The sequence below is a fragment of the Salmo trutta genome, chromosome 12, assembly GCF_901001165.1.
Source record: "Salmo trutta chromosome 12, fSalTru1.1, whole genome shotgun sequence".
Taxonomy (NCBI): Eukaryota; Metazoa; Chordata; class Actinopteri; order Salmoniformes; family Salmonidae; genus Salmo; species Salmo trutta.
In genome coordinates, this window is record NC_042968.1 from 95,644,222 (window position 1) to 95,665,643 (window position 21,422).

The window sequence follows — 21,422 nt, forward strand, 5'->3', positions numbered from 1 at the left end:
GGCCTGTCTCTGTCTCTGTCTCTCTCTCTCTCTCTCTCTCTCTCTCTCTCTCTCTCTCTGTGTTTTTTAGTGGATATTGGCCTGTCTCTCTCTCTCTCTCTCTCTCTGTCTCTGTCTCTGTCTCTGTCTCTCTCTCTCTCTCTCTCTCTCTCTCTCTGTCTCTCTCTCTGTCTCTCTCTCTGTCTCTCTCTCTGTCTCTCTCTCTCTCTCTGTCTCTGTCTCTGTCTCTCTCTGTCTCTGTCTCTCTCTCTCTGTCTCTCTCTCTCTGTCTCTCTCTCTGTCTCTGTCTCTGTCTCTGTCTCTCTCTCTCTGTCTCTGTCTCTGTCTCTCTCTCTCTCTCTCTCAATTTAAATGTAAGGTCTTTATTGGCATCGGGAAAGATATGTTTACATTGCCAACGCAAGTGAAATAGATAATAAACAGTAAACATCACAAAAGAATAAAGACATTTCAAATGTCATAACAAATCCAATTGTATTTGTCACATACACATGGTTAGCAGATGTTAATGCGAGTGTAGTGAAATGCTTGTGCTCCTAGTTCCGACCGTGCAGTAATATCTAACAAGTAAACTAACAATTTCACAGCAACTACCTTATACACACAAGTGTAAAGGAATGAATAAGAATATGTACATAAAAATATATGAATGAGTGATGGCCGAACGGCATAGGCAAGATGCAGTAGATGGTATAGAGTACAGTATATACATATGGGATGAGTAATGCAGGGTATGTAAACATTATATAAAGTGGCATTGTTTAAAGTGGCTAGTGATACATTACATCAAGATGGCAAGATGCAGTAGATGGTATAGAGTACAGTATATACATATGGGATGAGTTATGTAGGGTATGTAAATATTATATAAAGTGGCATTGTTTAAAGTGACTAGTGATACATTTATTACATCCAATGTTTAATTATTAAAGTGGCTAGAGATTGAGTCAGTATGTTGGCAGCAGCCACTCTATGTTAGTGATGGCTGTTTAACAGTCTGGTGGTCTTGAGATAGAAGCTGTTTTTCAGTCTCTCGGTCCCAGCTTTGATGCACCTGTACTGACCTCGCCTTCTGGATGATAGTGGGGTGAACAGGCAGTGGCTCGGGTGGTTGATGTCCTTGATGATCTTTTTGGCCTTCCTGTGACATCGGGTGGTGTATGTGCCCTGGAGGGCAGGTAGTTTGCCCCCGGTGATGCGTTCTGCAGACCTCACTACCCTCTGGAAAGCCTTGCTGTTGTGGGCAGTGCAGCTGCCGTACCAGGCGGTGATACAGCCCGACAGGATGCTCTCGATTGTGCATCTGTAAAAGTTTGAGTGTTTTCGGTGACAAGCCAAATTTCTTCAGCCTCCTGAGGTTGAAGAGGTGCTGTTTCACCTTCTTCACCACACTGTCCGTGTGGGTGGACCATTTCAGTTTGTCCGTGTTGTGTACACTGAGGAACTTAACTTTCCACCTTCTCCACTACTGTCCCGTCGATGTGGATAGGGGGCTGCTCCCTCTGCTGTTTCCTGAAGTCCACGATCATCTCCTTTGTTTTGTTGATGTTGAGTGTGAGGTTATATTCAGGTAAGGTGGAGGTGATATGGTCCTTGACTAGCCTCTCAAAGCACTTCATGATGACGGAAGTGAGTGCTATGGGGCGATAGTCATTTAGCTCAGTTATCTTCACTTTCTTGGGAACAGGAACAATGGTGGCCCTCTTGAAGCATGTGGGAACAGCAGACTGGGATAGGGATTGATTGAATATGTCTGTAAACACACCAGCCAGCTTGTCTGAGCATGCTCTGAGGACACGGCCTGGGATGCCGTCTGGGCCTGCAGCCTTGCGAGGGTTAACACGTTTAAATGTATTATGTCTATATACAGTGTTGTATCTCTCTAACCCCCCCCCCACCCCTTCTCTGTCTCTATCGCTAAATTCAATTTGTATTTTAAGTTTAAGGTGCTTTATTGGCATGGGAAACAAATGTTAACATTGCCAAACTAAGTGAAGTAGATAATAAACAAAAGTGAAATAAACAATAAAATAACAGTAAACATTACACTCACAGAAGTTCCAAATGAATAAAGACATTTCAAATGTCATATTATGTCTATATACAGTGTTGTAACGATGTACAAATAGTTAAAGTACAAAAGGGAAAATAAATAAACATAAATATGGATTGTATTTACAATGGTGTTTGTTCTTCACTGGTTGACCTTTTCTTGTGGCAACAGGTCACAAATCTTGCTGCTGTGATGTCACATTGTGGTATTTCACCCAGTAGATATGTGAGTTTATCAATATTGGATTTGTTTTCTAATTCTTTGTGGATCTCTGTAATCTGAGGTAAATATGTGTCTCTAATATGGACATACATTTTGGCAGGAGGTTAGGAAGTGCAGCTCAGTTTCCACCTCATTTTGTGGCCAGTGTGCACATAGCCTGTCTTCTCTTGAGAGCCAGGTCTGCCTATGGAGGCCTTTCTCAATAGCAAGGCTATGCTCACTGAGTCTGTACATGGTCAAAGCTTTCCTTAAGTTTGGGTCAGTCACAGTGGTCAGGTATTCTGCCACTCTCTGTTTTTCCCTCTCCCTCTCAGTTCAGTTCAATTCAATTCAGTTCAAGGGGCTTTATTGGCATGGGAAACATATGTTCAAATCAAATCAAATGTATTTATATAGCCCTTCGTACATCAGCTGAAATCTCAAAGTGCTGTACAGAAACCCAGCCTAAAACCCCAAACAGCAAGCAATGCATGTGAAAGAAGCACGGTGGCTAGGAAAAACTCCCTCGGAAAAACTCTCTAGAAAGGCAAAACCCTAGGAAGAAACCTAGAGAGGAACCAGGCTATGAGGGGTGGCCAGTCCTCTTCTGGCTGTACCGGGTGGATATTATAACAGAACATGGTCAAGATGTTAAAATGTTCATAAATGACCAGCATGGTCAAATAATAATAATCATAGTAGTTGTCGAGGGTGCAACAAGCACGTCCGGTGAACAGGTCAGGGTTCCATAGCCGCAGGCAGAACAGTTGAAACTGGAGCAGCAGCACGGTCAGGTGGACTGGGGACAGCAAGGAGTCATCATGCCAGGTAGTCCTGAGGCATGGTCCTAGGGCTCAGGTCCTCCGAGAGAAAGATAGAAAGAGAGAAAAAGAGAATTAGAGAGAGCATATTTAAATTCACACAGGACACCGGATATGACAAGAGAATACTCCAGATGTAACAGACTGACCCTAGCCCCCCGACACATAAACTACTGCAGCATAAATACTGGAGGCTGAGACAGGAGGGATCAGAAGACACTGTGGCCCCATTCGATGATACCCCCGGAAAGGGCCAAACAGGCAGGATATAACCCCACCCACTTTGCCAAAGCACAGCCCCCACACCACTAGAGGGATGTCTACAACCACCAACTTACCGTCCTAAGACAAGGCCGAATATAGCCCACAAAGATCTCCGCCATGGCACAACCCAAGGGGGGGCGCCAACCCAGACAGGAAGACCACGTCAGTGACTCAACCCACTCAAGTGACGCACCCCTCCCATGGACGGCATGGAAGAACACTAGTAAGCCAGTTACTCAGCCCCTGTAATAGGGTTACAGGCAGAGAATCCCAGTGGAAAGAGGGGAACCGGCAAGGCAGAGACAGCAAGGGCGGTTCGTTGCTCCAGCCTTTCCGTTCACCTTCACACTCCTGGGCCAGACTATACTTAATCATAGGACCTACTGAAGAGATAAGTCTTCAGTAAAGACTTAAAGGTTGAGACTGAGTCTGCGTCTCTCACATGGGTAGGCAGACCATTCCATAAAAATGGAGCTCTATAGGAGAAAGCCCTACCTCCAGCCGTTTGCTTAGAAATTCTAGGGACAATTAGGAGGCCTGCGTCTTGTGACCATAGCGTACGTATAGGTATGTACGGCAGGACCAAATCGGAAAGATAGGTAGGAGCAAGCCCATGTAATGCTTTGTAGGTTAGCAGTAAAACCTTGAAATCAGCCCTTGCCTTAACAGGAAGCCAGTGTAGGGAGGCTAGCACTGGAGTAATATGATCAAATTTTTTGGTTCTAGTCAGGATTCTAGCAGCCGTATTTAGCACTAACTGAAGTTTGTTTAGTGCTTTATCCGGGTAGCCGGAAAGTAGAGCATTGCAGTAGTCCAGCCTAGAAGTAACAAAAGCATGGATTAATTTTTCTGCGTCATTTTTGGACAGAAAGTTTCAGATTATTGCAATGTTACGTAGATGGAAAAAGCTGTCCTTGAAACAGTCTTGATATGTTCTTCAAAAGAGAGATCAGGGTCCAGAGTAACGCCGAGGTCCTTCACAGTTTTATTTGAGACGACTGTACAACCATCCAGATTAATTGTCAGATTCATCAGAAGATCTCTTTGTTTCTTGGGACCTAGAACAAGCATCTCTGTTTTGTCCGAGTTTAAAAGTAGAAAGTTTGCAGCCATCCACTTCCTTATGTCTGAAACACAGGCTTCTAGCGAGGGCAGTTTTGGGGCTTCACCATGTTTCATTGAAATGAACAGCTGTGTGTCGTCCGCATAGCAGTGAAATTTAACATTATGTTTTCGAATGACATCCCCAAGAGGTAAAATATATAGTGAAAACAATAGTGGTCCTAAAACGGAACATTGAGGAACACCGAAATTTACAATTGATTTGTCAGAGGACAAACCATTCACAGAGACAAACTGATATCTTTCCGACAGATAAGATCTAAACCAGGCCAGAACTTGTCCGTGTAGACCAATTTGGGTTTCCAATTTCTCCAAAAGAATGTGGTGATCGATGGTATCAAAAGCAGCACTAAGGTCTAGGAGCACGAGGACAGATGCAGAGCCTCGGTCTGACGTCATTAAAAGGTCATTTACCACCTTCACAAGTGCAGTCTCAGTGCTATGATGGGGTCTAAAACCAGACTGAAGCGTTTCCTATACATTGTTTGTCTTCAGGAAGGCAGTGAGTTGCTGCGCAACAGCTTTTTCAAAAAATGTTGAGAGGAATGGAAGATTCGATATAGGCCGATAGTTTTTTTATATTTTCTGGGTCAAGATTCGGCTTTTTCAAGAGAGGCTTTATTACTGCCACTTTTAGTGAGCTTGGTACACATCCGGTGGATAGAGAGCCGTTTATTATGTTCCACATAGGAGGGCCGAGCACAGAAAGCAGCTCTTTCAGTAGTTTAGTTGGAATAGGGTCCAGTATGCATCTTGAGGGTTTGGAGGCCATGATTATTTTCATCATTGTGTCAAGAGATATAGTACTAAAACACTTTAGTATCTCCCTTGATCCTAGGTCCTGGCAGAGTTGTGCAGACTCAGGACAATGGAGCTTTGGAGGAATACGCAGATTTAAAGAGGAGTCCGTAATTTGCTTTGTAATGATTATGATCTTTTCCTCAAAGAAGTTAATAAATGTATTACTGCTGAAGTGAAAGCCATCCTCCATTTGCTTTGGCAATGTTAACATTTCCAAAGCAAGTGAGGTAGATAATATAAAAAAGTTAAATAAACAATAAAAAATAACAGTAAACATTACACTCACAGAAGTTCCAAAAGAATAAAGACATTTCAAATGTCATATTATGTCTATATACAGTGTTGTAACGATGTGAAAATGGTTAAAGTACAAAAGAGACAATAAATAAACATAAATATGGGTTGTATTTACAATGGTGTTTGTTCTTCACTGGTTGACCTTTTCTTGTGGCAACAGGTCACAAATCTTGCTGCTGTGATGTCACACTGTGGTATTTCACCCAGTAGATATGGGAGTTTATCAAAATTGGGTTTATTTTTACATTTTTTTCTGGATCTGTGTAATCTGAGGGAAATATGTGTCTCTAATATGGTCATACATTTGGCAGGAGGTTAGGAAGTGAAGCTCAGTTTCCACCTCATTTTTTGGGCAGTGTGCACATAGCCTGTCTTCTCTTGAGAGTCAGGTTTGCCTACAGCAACCTTTTTCAATAGCAAGGCTATGCTCACTGAGTCTGTACATAGTCAAAGCTTTCCTTAAGTTTGGGTCATTCACAGTGGTCAGGTATTCTGCCACTCTCTGTTTAGGGCAAAACAGCATTCTAGTTTGCTCTGTTTTCTTGTTAATTCTTTCCAATTTGTCAAGTAATTATCTTTTGGTTTTCTTATGATTTGGTTGGGTCTCTCACTCTGTTTCTCTCTGTTTCTCTCTCTGTTTCTCTCTCTCTGTTTCTTTCTCTCTCTCTCTGTTTCTCTCTATATCTCTGTCTCTCTGTGTGTGTGTGTGTGTGTGTGTGTGTGTGTGTGTGTGGTGTGTGTGTGTGTGTGCATTTCCAGTACAGTGTGTAGGAACAAGAATTGATAACAGTGACTGAAGACAGTGACTTCACTGTGTCAGCTGACTACAGACCCAAAGGTTACTGCTTCTCCATCTGTGTTTATAGGGCACACACACACACACACACACACACACACACACACACACGTGGAGGTTGGAGTTTGAATGGAGATAAGCCAGGCAGGGACGGATGTCATCAGGTCATAACTGTTAATTGGAGATAAGATTATATTTGATTATATGAAAATAGCAGACGAACACACAACACTGTTCATACTTCAGACAAACACTCCACCATTATACCAGTCAGGTATACAAATATTACAACATTACAAATAGAATCAGAGAAAGTTAGCACCAGTTCTCTAACTATACTGTAGATATGTGTTTCTCCATCTCTCCACCAGGGGTGCTGTTTCCAGGAGCCAGCAATACCTAACTCTGGCTATAATACTATATTAATAATAATACTACTGTTATACTGCATCTTTCCACCAGGGGCGCTGTATCCAGGGGACCATTTATACTTACCACTGGATAGTATAATATAAATATTATAATACTGCTGTTGTTCTATTTCCACTAGGGGGCGCTGTATCCAGGAGCCATCTATATATACCACTGGCTATATAATAATATAATACTGTATCTCTCCACTAGGGGGCGCTGTATCCAGGAGCCATCTATATATACCACTGGCTATATAATAATATAATACTGTATCTCTCCACTAGGGGGCGCCAGCTATATATACCACTGGCTATATAATAATATAATACTGTATCTCTCCACTAGGGGGCGCTGTATCCAGGAGCCAGCTATATATACCACTGGCTATATAATAATATAATACTGTGTCTCTCCACCAGGGGCGCTGTATCCAGACGGTACATCAGACAGACTGAAACAGGATGACAGCGTAGGCCCCGGGGCCAGCTATACGTATCGCTGGGAGGTGCGTCCTGAGTTCTCCCCTACAGAGGGAGACGCAGCCTGTCTCACCTGGGTCTACCACTCACATGTAGAGGCTCCTAGAGATATCACTTCTGGACTCATAGGAGCTCTGCTCACCTGCAAGAAAGGTTTGTGTTCCTTTACCTCAACACTATAATAACCCTCAATACTCACCTGAGAGAAAGGTTTGTGGGACGGTGTGTGTGTGTGTGTTAATCTGCGAACTGCCTATGAACCCTTTATAAAGCGTAAATTAATTTATTATTAAATTAAATTAATACACATTAATGTAAAGTGTTGCTCATCATACGTTAATCTGTATTGAGACAAAGACGTTGTTCTGATGTTGAATGTAAATCTGGTGTTGTCTTAACCAGGTATCCTGACAGAGGAGGGTCGTGTGGACGTAGACAGAGACGTAGTTCTGATGTTCAACGTGGTGGACGAGTCTATGAGCTGGTACCAGGAACACAACATCCAGACGTTCTGTTCTGACCCTGCCTCCGTTGACCCCGCTGACCCCGACTTCCAGGAGTCCAACATGATGCATGGTGGGTAATCAAGTCTTGCCTGCTAGAACAAACCCTAAAAACAACTCCATTTCTTTCTCCCTCTCCTTCACCCCCCATCTCTCCCACAAGTCCTCTTTGTTATGTGAATTAAGTTATAAATGTTCTTAAACCGAACTTCAATTATACTACTCAATGTGTAAGATTCTGGTTGAATGAAGCAGACGGAGAGCCAGCTTACAATTGGTCAGAACGTTTATTTACGAGAGCTCTGAAATCCTTACAATGTACAAAGCCTTTTATATTAACACACACACACACACACACACAGCAGTAAAGAACTCCACCCCGCTTTAGGCGGCTGTATTTTTCCACAGTACACATACATTCCTTATCAACCTTGCCACCTGTCTTCTAATCTCCTGCCAACTAGCCGTTCCCAGGCCGTTGTTTCTCTCCCTAACTTTTTTAAATTTAATTTATATATATATATATTTTTTTTATTTAAGTCAGTTAAGAACACATTTTTATGTTCAATGATGGCCTAGGAACAGTGGGTTAACTGCCTTGTTCAGTGACAGAATTTTTACCTTGTCAGCTCGGGGATTCGATCTTGCAACCTTTTGGTTAGAATGGAGGGGCGGCAGGTAGCCTAGTGGTTAGAATGGAGGGGCGGCAGGTAGCCTAGTGGTTAGAATGGAGGGGCGGCAGGTAGCCTAGTGGTTAGAATGGAGGGGCGGCAGGTAGCCTAGTGGTTAGAATGGAGGGGCGGCAGGTAGCCTAGTGGTTAGAGTGGAGGGGAGGCAGGTAGCCTAGTGGTTAGAGTGGAGGGGAGGCAGGTAGCCTAGTGGTTAGAGTGGAGGGGCGGCAGGTAGCCTAGTGGTTAGAGTGGAGGGGCGGCAGGTAGCCTAGTGGTTAGACCGTTGGAGTTGTAACCACATTATATTACCTCTACTACCTGGTACCCCTACCTACATTATGTTACCTCAACTACCTGGTACCCCTACCTACATTATATTACCTCTACTACCTGGTACCCCTACCTACATTATATTACATACAACTACCTAGTACCCCTACCTACATTATATTACCTACAACTACCTGGTAGTTGGGGTACCAGGTAGGGGTACCAGGTATTAGAGGTAATATAATGTAGGTAGGGGTACCAGGTAGTTGTAGGTAATATAATGTAGGTAAGGGTACCAGGTAGTTGAGGTAATATAATGTAGGTAGGGGTACCAGGTAGTAGAGGTAATATAATGTAGGTAGGGGTACCAGGTAGTTGAGGTAATATAATGTAGGTAGGGGTACCAGGTAGTTGTAGGTAATATAATGTAGGTAGGGGTACCAGGTAGTAGAGGTAATATAATGTAGGTAATGGTACCAGGTAGTAGAGGTAATATAATGTAGGTAATGGTACCAGGTAGTTGTAGGTAATATAATGTAGGTAGGGGTACCAGGTAGTTGTAGGTAGGGGTACCAGGTAGTAGAGGTAATATAATGTAGGTAGGGGTACCAGGTAGTAGAGGTAATATAATGTAGGTAATGGTACCAGGTAGTTGTAGGTAATATAATGTAGGTAGGGGTACCAGGTAGTTGTAGGTAATATAATGTAGGTAGTGGTACCAGGTAGTTGTAGGTAATATAATGTAGGTAATGGTACCAGGTAGTAGAGGTAATATAATGTAGGTAATGGTACCAGGTAGTAGAGGTAATATAATGTAGGTAGGGGTACCAGGTAGTAGAGGTAATATAATGTAGGTAGGGGTACCAGGTAGTTGAGGTAATATAATGTAGGTAGGGGTACCAGGTAGTAGAGGTAATATAATGTAGGTAGGGGTACCAGGTAGTAGAGGTAGTATAATGTAGGTAGGGGTACCAGGTAGTAGAGGTAATATAATGTAGGTAGGGGTACCAGGTAGTTGAGGTAATATAATGTAGGTAGGGGTACCAGGTAGTAGAGGTAATATAATGTAGGTAGGGGTACCAGGTAGTAGAGGTAGTATAATGTAGGTAGGGGTACCAGGTAGTTGTAGGTAATATAATGTAGGTAGGGGTACCAGGTAGTTGAGGTAATATAATGTAGGTAGGGGTACCAGGTAGTTGTAGGTAATATAATGTAGGTAGGGGTACCAGGTAGTTGTAGGTAATATAATGTAGGTAGGGGTACCAGGTAGTAGAGGTAATATAATGTAGGTAGGGGTACCAGGTAGTTGTAGGTAATATAATGTAGGTAGGGGTACCAGGTAGTAGAGGTAATATAATGTAGGTAGGGGTACCAGGTAGTTCAGGTGATATAAATGTAGGTAGGGGTACCAGGTAGTAGAGGTAATATAATGTAGGTAGGGGTACCAGGTAGTTGTAGGTAATATAATGTAGGTAGGGGTACCAGGTAGTAGAGGTAATAGAGGTAATATAATGTAGGTAGGGGTACCAGGTAGGGGTACCAGGTAGTTGAAGTAATATAATGTAGGTAGGGGTACCAGGTAGTAGAGGTAATATAATGTAGGTAGGGGTACCAGGTAGTAGAGGTAATATAATGTAGGTAGGGGTACCAGGTAGTAGAGGTAATATAATGTAGGTAGGGGTACCAGGTAGTAGAGGTAATATAATGTAGGTAGGGGTACCAGGTAGTTGTAGGTAATATAATGTAGGTAGGGGTACCAGGTAGTTGTAGGTAATATAATGTAGGTAGGGGTACCAGGTAGTAGAGGTAATATAATGTAGGTAGGGGTACCAGGTAGTTGTAGGTAATATAATGTAGGTAGGGGTACCAGGTAGTTGAGGTAATATAATGTAGGTAGGGGTACCAGGTAGTTGTAGGTAATATAATGTAGGTAGGGGTACCAGGTAGTTGTAGGTAATATAATGTAGGTAGGGGTACCAGGTAGTAGAGGTAATATAATGTAGGTAGGGGTACCAGGTAGTTGTAGGTAATATAATGTAGGTAGGGGTACCAGGTAGTTGTAGGTAATATAATGTAGGTAGGGGTACCAGGTAATAGAGGTAATATAATGTAGGTAGGGGTACCAGGTAATAGAGGTAATATAATGTAGGTAGGGGTACCAGGTAGTTGTAGGTAATATAATGTAGGTAGGGGTACCAGGTAGTAGAGGTAATATAATGTAGGTAGGGGTACCAGGTAGTTGTAGGTAATATAATGTAGGTAGTGGTACCAGGTAGTAGAGGTAATATAATGTAGGTAGGGGTACCAGGTAGTTGTAGGTAATATAATGTAGGTAGGGGTACCAGGTAGTAGAGGTAATATAATGTAGGTAGGGGTACCAGGTAGTTGTAGGGGTACCAGGTAGTAGAGGTAGTATAATGTAGGTAGGGGTACCAGGTAGTAGAGGTAATATAATGTAGGTAGGGGTACCAGGTAGTAGAGGTAATATAATGTAGGTAGGGGTACCAGGTAGTAGAGGTAATATAATGTAGGTAGGGGTACCAGGTAGTAGAGGTAATATAATGTAGGTAGGGGTACCAGGTAGTAGAGGTAATATAATGTAGGTAGGGGTACCAGGTAGTAGAGGTAATATAATGTAGGTAGGGGTACCAGGTAGTAGAGGTAATATAATGTAGGTAGGGGTACCAGGTAGTGGGGTACCAGGTAGTAGAGGTAGTATAATGTAGGTAGGGGTACCAGGTAGTGGGGTACCAGGTAGTTGAGGTAATATAATGTAGGTAGGGGTACCAGGTAGTTGTAGGTAATATAATGTAGGTAGGGGTACCAGGTAGTTGAGGTAGGGGTACCAGGTAGTAGAGGTAATATAATGTAGGTAGGGGTTCCAGGTAGTTGTAGGTAATATAATGTAGGTAGGGGTACCAGGTAGTTGAGGTAATATAATGTAGGTAGGGGTACCAGGTAGTAGAGGTAATATAATGTAGGTAGGGGGTACCAGGTAGTAGAGGTAATATAATGTAGGTAGGGGTACCAGGTAGTGGGGTACCAGGTAGTTGTAGGTAATATAATGTAGGTAGGGGTACCAGGTAGTTGAGGTAATATAATGTAGGTAGGGGTACCAGGTAGTGGGGTACCAGGTAGTTGTAGGTAATATAATGTAGGTAGTGGTACCAGGTAGTTGTAGGTAATATAATGTAGGTAGGGGTACCAGGTAGTTGTAGGTAATATAATGTAGGTAGGGGTACCAGGTAGTGGGGTACCAGGTAGTTGTAGGTATTATAATGTAGGTAGGGGTACCAGGTAGTAGAGGTAATATAATGTAGGTAGGGGGTACCAGGTAGTGGAGGTAATATAATGTAGGTAGGGGTACCAGGTAGTTGAGGTAATATAATGTAGGTAGGGGTACCAGGTAGTTGAGGTAATATAATGTAGGTAGGGGTACCAGGTAGTTGTAGGTAATATAATGTAGGTAGGGGTACCAGGTAGTAGAGGTAATATAATGTAGGTAGGGGTACCAGATAGTTGAGGTAATATAATGTAGGTAGGGGTACCAGGTAGTAGAGGTAATATAATGTAGGTAGGGGTACCAGGTAGTTGAGGTAATATAATGTAGGTAGGGGTACCAGGTAGTTGAGGTAATATAATGTAGGTAGGGGTACCAGGTAGTAGAGGTAATATAATGTAGGTAGGGGTAACAGGTAGTTGTAGGTAATATAATGTAGGTAGTGGTACCAGGTAGTAGAGGTAATATAATGTAGGTAGGGGTACCAGGTAGTTGTAGGTAATATAATGTAGGTAGGGGTACCAGGTAATAGAGGTAATATAATGTAGGTAGGGGTACCAGGTAGTTGTAGGTAATATAATGTAGGTAGTGGTACCAGGTAGTTGTAGGTAATATAATGTAGGTAGGGGTACCAGGTAGTTGTAGGTAGGGGTACCAGGTAGTTGTAGGTAATATAATGTAGGTAGGGGTACCAGGTAGTTGTAGGTAATATAATGTAGGTAGAGGTACCAGGTAGTTGTAGGTAATATAATGTAGGTAGGGGTACCAGGTAATAGAGGTAATATAATGTAGGTAGGGGTACCAGGTAGTTGTAGGTAATATAATGTAGGTAGTGGTACCAGGTAGTAGAGGTAATATAATGTAGGTAGGGGTAACAGGTAGTAGAGGTAATATAATGTAGGTAGGGGTACCAGGTAGTTGTAGGTAATATAATGTAGGTAGGGGTACCAGGTAGTAGAGGTAATATAATGTAGGTAGGGGTACCAGGTAGTTGTAGGTAATATAATGTAGGTAGGGGGAAAGTGTAAGTAAGTGTGTGCATAGAGTCAGTGTAAAAAAGGGTCAATGCAGGTAGTCCGGGTAACCATTTGATTAGCTATTTAGCAGTCTTGTTTAGCAGTCAGTCTTGTTTAGCGGCCTTGTTTAGCGGCCTTGTTTAGCGGCCTTGTTTAACGGCCTTGTTTAGCGGCCTTGTTTAGCGGCCTTGTTTAGCAGTCAGTCTTGTTTAACGGCCTTGTTTAACGGACTTGTTTAGCAGTCTTGTTTAGCAGTCTTGTTTAGCAGTCTTGTTTAGCAGTCTTGTTTAGCAGTCTTATGGCTTGGGGGTAGAATCCGTTCAGTGTCCTGTTGGCTCCAGACTTGGTGGACTGGTACCGCTTGCTGTCTGTGAGAAAGAGAGAGAGTTAACAGAGCTGTCTGTGAGAGAGAGAGAGAGAGAGAGAGAATTAACAGAGCTGTCTGTGAGAGAGAGAGTTAACAGAGCTGTCAGAGAGAGAGAGAGAGAGAGTTAACAGAGCTGTCTGTGAGAGAGAGAGAGTTAACAGAGCTGTCTGTGAGAGAGAGAGAGTTAAGAGCTGTCTGTGAGAGAGAGAGAGTTAAGAGCTGTCTGTGAGAGAGAGAGAGAGTTAACAGAGCAGTCTGTGAGAGAGAGAGAGAGAGTTAACAGAGCTGTCTGTGAGAGAGAGAGAGAGAATTAACAGAGCTGTCTGTGAGAGAGAGAGAGAGTTAACAGAGCTGTCTGAGAGAGAGAGAGAGAGAGAGAGAGTTAACAGAGCAGTCTGTGAGAGAGAGAGAGAGAGTTAACAGAGCAGTCTGTGAGAGAGAGAGAGAGTTAACAGAGCTGTCTGTGAGAGAGAGAGTTAACCTGTTTGGTATAGGGGGCAGTATTGAGAATTTTGGAAAAAATATGTTCCCATTTTTAACTGCCTCCTACACCAACTCAGAAGCTAGAATATGCATATTATTGTTCAGGTTTGGATAGAAAACACTCTGAATTTTCTAAAACTGTTTGAATGGTGTCTGTGAGTATAACAGAACTCCTATGGCAGGCAAAAACCTGACAAGGTTTCAAGCAGGAAGTACCCTGTCTGACAAGGAGTCGTGCGTCTTACCTCTTTTTATTGAAAAGTAAGGATCTTAGCTGTAACGTGACAATTCCCAGGGCTCCAATAGGCTCTCAGAGCCCGCGAAATAACTGAAGGTTTACGAGGGAACCTCAGGTTGAAATATATTATCGCCTTTTGTAAGTGGATGCTCGGAGGACCTTTCAATGATGCGCGTGCATGAGTCGCTTCTGAGGAGAAATTTTATTCGGCTGTTTAGGCTCAATGCATACTCCCGGTCGGAATATTATCACTTCTCTACGACATAAATGGCATAAAAATTGGTTTTAAACAGCGGTTGACATGCTTCGAAGTACGGTAATGGAATATTTAGACATTTTTGACACGCCAATGCGCCATGCGCGACACCGCGAAGAAGCATTCTAGAACTCACGAACAAAACGTCGCTGTTTGGATATAACGATGGATTATTTGGGACCAAACCAACATTTGTTATTGAAGTAGAAGTCCTGGCAGTGTATTCTGATGAAGAACAAGCAAGGTAAGAACATCTTTCTTATAGGAAATGTGATTTTGGTGGATGCTGACCTGGGTGGGTATCTAAATAGCTAGCCCTGTAATGCCGGGCTATGTACTTAGATTATTGCAAAATGTGCTTCATCCGAAAAGCTATTTTAAAATTGGACATATCGAGTGCATAGAGGGGTAATGTATCTATAATTCTTAAAATAATTGTTATGCTTTTTGTGAACGTTTATCGTGAGTAATTTAGCAAACTGTTAGTAAATTCACCGGAAGTTTGCGGTGGTTATGCTTTTTCTGAACGTCACATGCTAATGTAAAAAGCTGGTTTTTGATATAAATATGAACTTGATTGAACAGACATGCATGTATTGTATAACACAATGTCCTAGGTGTGTCATCTGATGAAGATTATAAAAGGTTAGTGCTGCATTTAGCTGTGGTTTGGGTTTATGTGACATGATATGCTAGCTTGAAAAATGGGTGTCTGATTTTTTCTGGCTGGGTACTCTGCTGACATAATCTAATGTTTTGCTTTCGTTGTAAAGCCTTTTTGAAATCGGACAGTGGGGTTAGATTAACGAGATTCTTGTCTTTAAATAGCTGTGAAATAGTCATATGTTTGAGAAATTGAAGTTATAGCATTTCTAACGATTCAAAAATCGCGCCACTGGATTTCAGTGGCTGTTACGTAGGTGGGACGAGTTCGTCCCACATGTACTAGAGAGGTTAACAGAGCTGTCTGTGAGAGAGAGAGAGTTAACAGAGCTGTCTGTGAGAGAGAGAGAGAGAGTTAACAGAGCTGTCTGTGAGAGAGAGAGAGAGTTAACAGAGCTGTCTGTGAGAGAGAGAGAGAGAATTAACAGAGCTGTCTGTGAGAGAGAGAGAGAGTTAACAGAGCTGTCTGAGAGAGAGAGAGAGAGAGAGTTAACAGAGCAGTCTGTGAGAGAGAGAGAGAGAGTTAACAGAGCAGTCTGTGAGAGAGAGAGAGAGTTAACAGAGCTGTCTGTGAGAGAGAGAGAGAGTTAACAGAGCTGTCTGTGAGAGAGAGAGAGAGTTAACAGAGCTGTCTGAGAGAGAGAGAGTTAACAGAGCTGTCTGTGAGAGAGAGAGCGTTAACAGAGCTGTCTGTGAGAGAGAGAGAGAGAGAGTTAACAGAGCTGTCTGTGAGAGAGAGAGCGTTAACAGAGCTGTCTGTGAGAGAGAGAGAGCGTTAACAGAACTGTCTGTGAGAGAGAGAGTTAACAGAGCTGTCTGTGAGAGAGAGAGAGAGTTAACAGAGCTGTCTGTGAGAGAGAGAGCGTTAACAGAGCTGTCTGTGAGAGAGAGTTAACAGAGCTGTCTGTGAGAGAGAGAGTGAGTTAACAGAGCTGTCTGTGACAGAGGTTTTAAGAGAGCTGTGTGTGTGAGAGAGAGAGTTAACAGAGCTGTCTTTGAGAGAGAGGTTTTAACAGAGCTGTGTGTGAGAGAGAGGTTTTAACAGAGCTGTCTGTGAGAGAGAGGTTTTAAGAGAGCTGTGTGTGCGTAGGTTAAATCTGTTCAGTCTACTGAGGGTGTAGAGGTGCTCCAACTCCCTAATGGCATTTCTCCAGCAAACATTTACACACCTGTGTCTGATTCAGGCAATTAGTGAGAGAAGCCAATTAGCCAACCTGTTCTAACAAGAAAACATTCAATTAAAGACAATCAAGTGGTGGAAGTGAAATGGTGGAAAAGATATGAAGATATCACTACTAGATGACAGACTCATAACCACACGGCAAGACTGGGGGTTTTAGTCTGTTCACATTGTCCCACCCCCCCTTGTCAGTGCTGGGAACTATGTCAGTTATGGGCAACACCATTGTCTGTGTCTTTCCATCTTCTTGTTGTCCTCTTGCCAGGACTTTTACACGATATACTTTGTGACTGGTAATAAAAGGAGATAAGTTCTCAGATCTTCTAATCTGTCATTTTATAAACTGAATGTTCTGACTAGCGGGCTGAATACCCTGACAGAATGTCTCCTCTCGTTTCCTCCCATATCCTGAATGGATTATCGGTAACAGATGGTGTGCAGACTCTAATGCAGTAGAAGCTTTAACCCATTGTTCGCCCGTCTTGAAATAGCTGATGGTCCATTGCCGACCCTTCTGCCTCCCAGGAGAGTTTTCAGCTGTTATCGTGACTACTGTATACATTCCACCTCAGGACAACAACAGCAACAAGCTTGCAATTAACAAACTGTACGAGGCTATAAACAAGCAGGAAGTCATGCACCCGGAGGCTGCTTTTCTTGTTGCCGCCGATTTTTAATTTTATTTATTCCGTGATGCCTAACTTTTATCATCACGTCTCCTACACCTCTAGGGGTGATAAAGTTATAGTCCTAGACCACTGTTACTCTACCCACAAGCAAGCATTTAAGACCCTCCCTCGTCCCCCTTTTGGCAAATAAGATCATGCCTCTATACTCCTGCTTCCTGTTTACAAAACAGAAGCTCAAACGGGTAGTACCCGCGATGTGCTCTGTAGAGAAATGGTCCTCCGAATCGGGGGCTATGTTGCAGGACTGCTTTGCTAGCGCTGCCTGGAATATGTTTTCGGGACTCAGCCGATAGCGTTGACGAGCTAACCTCCATCTCGGGCTTCATCAAGAAATGCATCGCCCAACGTTGTCCCCACAGTGAAGGTTCTGCTCTTCCCCAATCAAAAGCCCTGGATTAACACTGAGCTACGTGCTAAGCTAAAGGACAGAGCTACTGCACACAGGGCACAGCTACCCTCGAGGCTACGGCTGAGGACACGTACAAGAAGTCCCACTACTACGTCCGCAGAGCAATCAAACAGGCAAAAGGACAATATATGGCAACAAGGTGGAATCCTATGACACCGGAGCCGACGCTCAACATATGTGACACGGGCTACAATTACGGATTACATAGGTAGACCTAGCCGTGATATATCCAACGATGCAATGCATTGTATGCATACCCTGACAAAAACAACACTGGGCCATGCACGAGGCCCCCCGCCGTTCCAGAGGACTAGGTGATCTCGCTCTACGAAGCCGACGTGAGTAAGGTTTTGAATGTGGTCAACACTCGCCAGACGTTATTCCAGGGCTCGTTCTCAGAGCATGCACAGACCAGCTTGGCAGTCATCTTTACATCCTTTACAACCTCTCCTTGTCCTAGTCTGTAATCATTCCTGTTTCCCAAGAACTCTAAGGCTACCTGCCACAATGACTACCTCCCTGTAGCACTAACATCTGTAATCATGAAGTGAATTGAAAGGCTGGTTATGGCACACATCATCTCCGTCATGCCAGAAACCCTAGACCCGCTCCAACAGATCTACAGACGATGCAATCTCAATTCCACTCCACACTGCCCCTTTCCCACCTGGAAAAAAAGGCACACCTATGTGAGAATGCGCTTCATCGACTACAGCTCAGCGTTCAACACCATAGCGCCCTCAAAGCTCATCACTAAGCTAAGGACTCTGGGACTAAACACCTTCCTCTGCAACTGGATCCTGGACTTCCTGACGGGCCACCCCCCAGGTGGTGAGTGTTGCCTGACCCTCAACACAGGGCCTCTTGTACTCCCTGTTTACCCACGGCTGTGTGGCCACACATGACTCCAACTCCATCATCAAGTTTGCTGATTACACAACGGTGGTAGGCCTGATCACCAACGGTGATGAGACAGCCTACAGGGAAGAGGTCAGAGACCTGGCAATGTGGTGCCAGGATAAACTCCTCTCACTCAACGTCTGCAAGACCAAGGAGCTGATTGTGGATTACAGGAAATGGGGGGGGGGGGGTGCACATCCCCATCCACATTGACGTGGTCACAGGTGAGAGGGCCAAGAGCTTCAAGTTCCTCTGTGTCCACATCACTGAGGACTTAACATGGTCCTCTCATACCAGAACAGTCGTAAAGAAGGCATGGCAAGGCCTCTTCTTCCTCAGGAAGCTGAAATGATTTGGAATGGCCCCTCAGATCCTCATGAACTTTTACACTTGCACCATTGAGAGCATCCTGACTGGTTGTATCACCGTCTGGTATGGCAACTGCACTGCCCAAGACCCTACAGAGGGTGGTGAAGACAGCAGCCATCCAGGACGTACATGCCAGGCGGTGTCTGAGAAAGGCACGAAAAAATTTGCGAAAGACTCCAGCCACCAAAGTCATGGACTGTTCTCCATGCTCCCGTCTGGCAGGCGGTACCGATGCTTCTTGGCTCAGACAAACAGACTACTAAACAGCTTTTGTCTTCTGGCCATAAGACTGTTAGATGCTCTCCTTGTCTCACAGACTATCCACGCTGACTCTATGCCCATCCACACGTCTCCATCCACTCAGACACAACCAACGCTGCTACTACAATGATTATTGATTAGATTTAGTACTCCATTACACTGCTGTTCAATGATTATTGATTCGATTTAGTACTCCATTACACTGCTACTACAATGATTATTGATTACCATTACTACAACATGTATCTATTTATCCTGCTACTGGTCACTGTTACTCCTGTTTACATGTACAGTGGCAAGAAAAAGTATGTGAACCCTTTGGAATTACCTGGATTTCTGTATAAATTGGTCATCAAATTTGATCTAATCTTCATCTAAGTCACAACAATAGACAAACATAGTTTAAGCTTAATCTAATAACACACACGCAATTATACAGTTTGTCTTTTATTGAACACACGGTGTAAACATTCACAGTGCAGGGTGGGAAAAGTATGTGAACCTTTGAATTTAACCTCTTTGGACTAGGGGGCGGTATTTTCACGTCCGTATGTAAAGCGTGCACAAAGTAAACTGCCTGCTACTCAGGCCCAGAAGCTAGGATATGCATATAATTGGTAGATTTGGATAGAAAACACTCTAAAGTTCACAGTTTATGTCTGTGAGTATAACAGAACCTATTTGGCAGGCGAAACCCCAAGGACAAACCATCCAGGATTTTTTTTGTTGTTGAGGAGACTGTTTTCAATTGGTTTTCTATGTGAATCTAGATTTCTGAGGCATCTGGTTGCAGTTCATATGGCTTCCACTAGATGTCAACAGTCTTTAGAAATTGGTTGATGTTTTTTCTTTTGAGAAATGAAGAAGTAGCCATTTCCTTTCTGGGTGTATAGCCAAGTGGACTGTTTTGTTTGGGGCGCGTGACCTGAAGCTCCACGTTCATTTTATCCGCTATTGAACGCAGTTTATCCCGTCTCAAATTTTATTGATTATTTACGTTTTAAAATACCTAAAGTTGGATTAGGAAAGTTGTTTGAAATGTTTTGACAAAGATTACAGGTAACTTTAGATAATTTGTAGTCGTGTTGCGCGAGTTGGAACCGGTGTTTTTCTGAATCAAACGGACAAATAAATGGACATTTGAGATATAACGACGGAATTAATCGAACAAAAGGACCATTTGTGATGTTTATGGGACATAATGGAGTGCCAACAGAAGAAGCTCTTCAAAGGTAAGGCATGAATTATATCGTTATTTCTGAGTTTTGTGTCGCGCCTGGCGGGTTGAAATATGATTGTCATGTGTTTGTTTGTTTGGGGTGCTGTCCTCAGATATTCGCATGGTTTGCTTTCGCCGTAAAGCCTTTTTAAAATCTGACATGGTGGCTGGATTAACAAGAAGTTAAGCTTTAATTTGGTGTATTGCACTTGTGATTGTATGAAAGTTAAATATTTCAAATAATAATAAAAAAAATCACGCTCTGCAATTTTACCGGATGTGGTCGAAACGTTCCGCTAGCGGAACCCCCAGCCGTAACAGGTTTTAATAACTGGTTGACCCTCCTTTGGCAGCAATAACCTCAACCAAACGTTTTCTGTAGTTGCGGATCAGACCTGCACAATGGTCAGGAGGAATTTTGGACCATTCCTCCTTATAAACTGTTTCAGTTCAGCAATATTCTTGGGTTGTCTGATGTGAACCGCTCTCGAGGTCATGCCAGAGCATCTCAAATCGGGTTGAGGTCAGGACTCTGACTGGGCCACTCCAGAAGGCTAAAGCCACTCCAGAAGGCGTATTTTCTTCTGTTGAAGCCATTCTGTTGTTGATTTACTTCTGTGTTTTGGGTTGTTGTCCTGTTGCATCACCCAACTTCTGTTGAGCTTCAATTGGAGGACAGTTAGGGAGGAGGTCAGAGACCTGGCCGTGTGGTTCCAGGACAACAACCTCTCCCTCAACGTGATCAAGACAAAGGAGATGATTGTGGACTACAGGAAAAAGAGGACCGAGCACGCCCCCATTCTCATCGACGGGGCTGTAGTGGAGCAGGTTGAGAGCTTCAAGTTCCTTGGTGTCCACATCACCAACAAACTAACATTGTCCAAGCAACACCAAGACAGTCGTGAAGAGGGCACGACAAAAACCTATTCCCCCTCAGGAGACTGAAAATATTTGGCATGGGTCCTCAGATCCTCAAAAGGTTCTCTACAGCTGCACCATCAAGAGCATCGTGACTGGTTGCATCACTGCCTGGTATGGCAACTGCTCGGCCTCCAACCGCAAGGCACTACAGAGGATAGTGCGTATGGCCCAGTACATCACTGAGGCCAAGCTTCCTGCCATCCAGGACCTCTATACCAGGCGGTGTCAGAGGAAGGCCCTAAAAATTGTCAAAGACTCCAGCCACGCTAGTCATAGACTGTTCTCTCTGCTACCGCATGGCAAATGGTACCGGAGCGCCAAGTCTAGGTCCAAGAGGCTTCTAAACAGCTTCTACCCCCAAGCCATAAGACTCCTGATCATCTAATCATATGGCTACCCAGACTATTTGCACCCCCCCTCCTTTCTACACTGCTGCTACTCTCTGTTATTATCTATGAATAGTCACTTTAATAACTCTA

At 43.5% G+C, this 21,422-nt stretch overlaps 1 protein-coding gene across 1 annotated transcript in view; it reads left to right on the forward strand.

Annotated features, from left to right (window-relative positions):
- hephl1b (hephaestin-like 1b) overlaps positions 1-21,422 on the forward strand; it is a 72,095-nt gene that overhangs the window by 16,756 nt on the left and 33,917 nt on the right. Inside the window, exons 3-4 of the mRNA XM_029770406.1 lie at positions 7,189-7,401; positions 7,651-7,824. Coding sequence (XP_029626266.1) covers positions 7,189-7,401; positions 7,651-7,824 — 387 coding nt within the window. The remainder of the gene's footprint in view (positions 1-7,188; positions 7,402-7,650; positions 7,825-21,422) is intronic.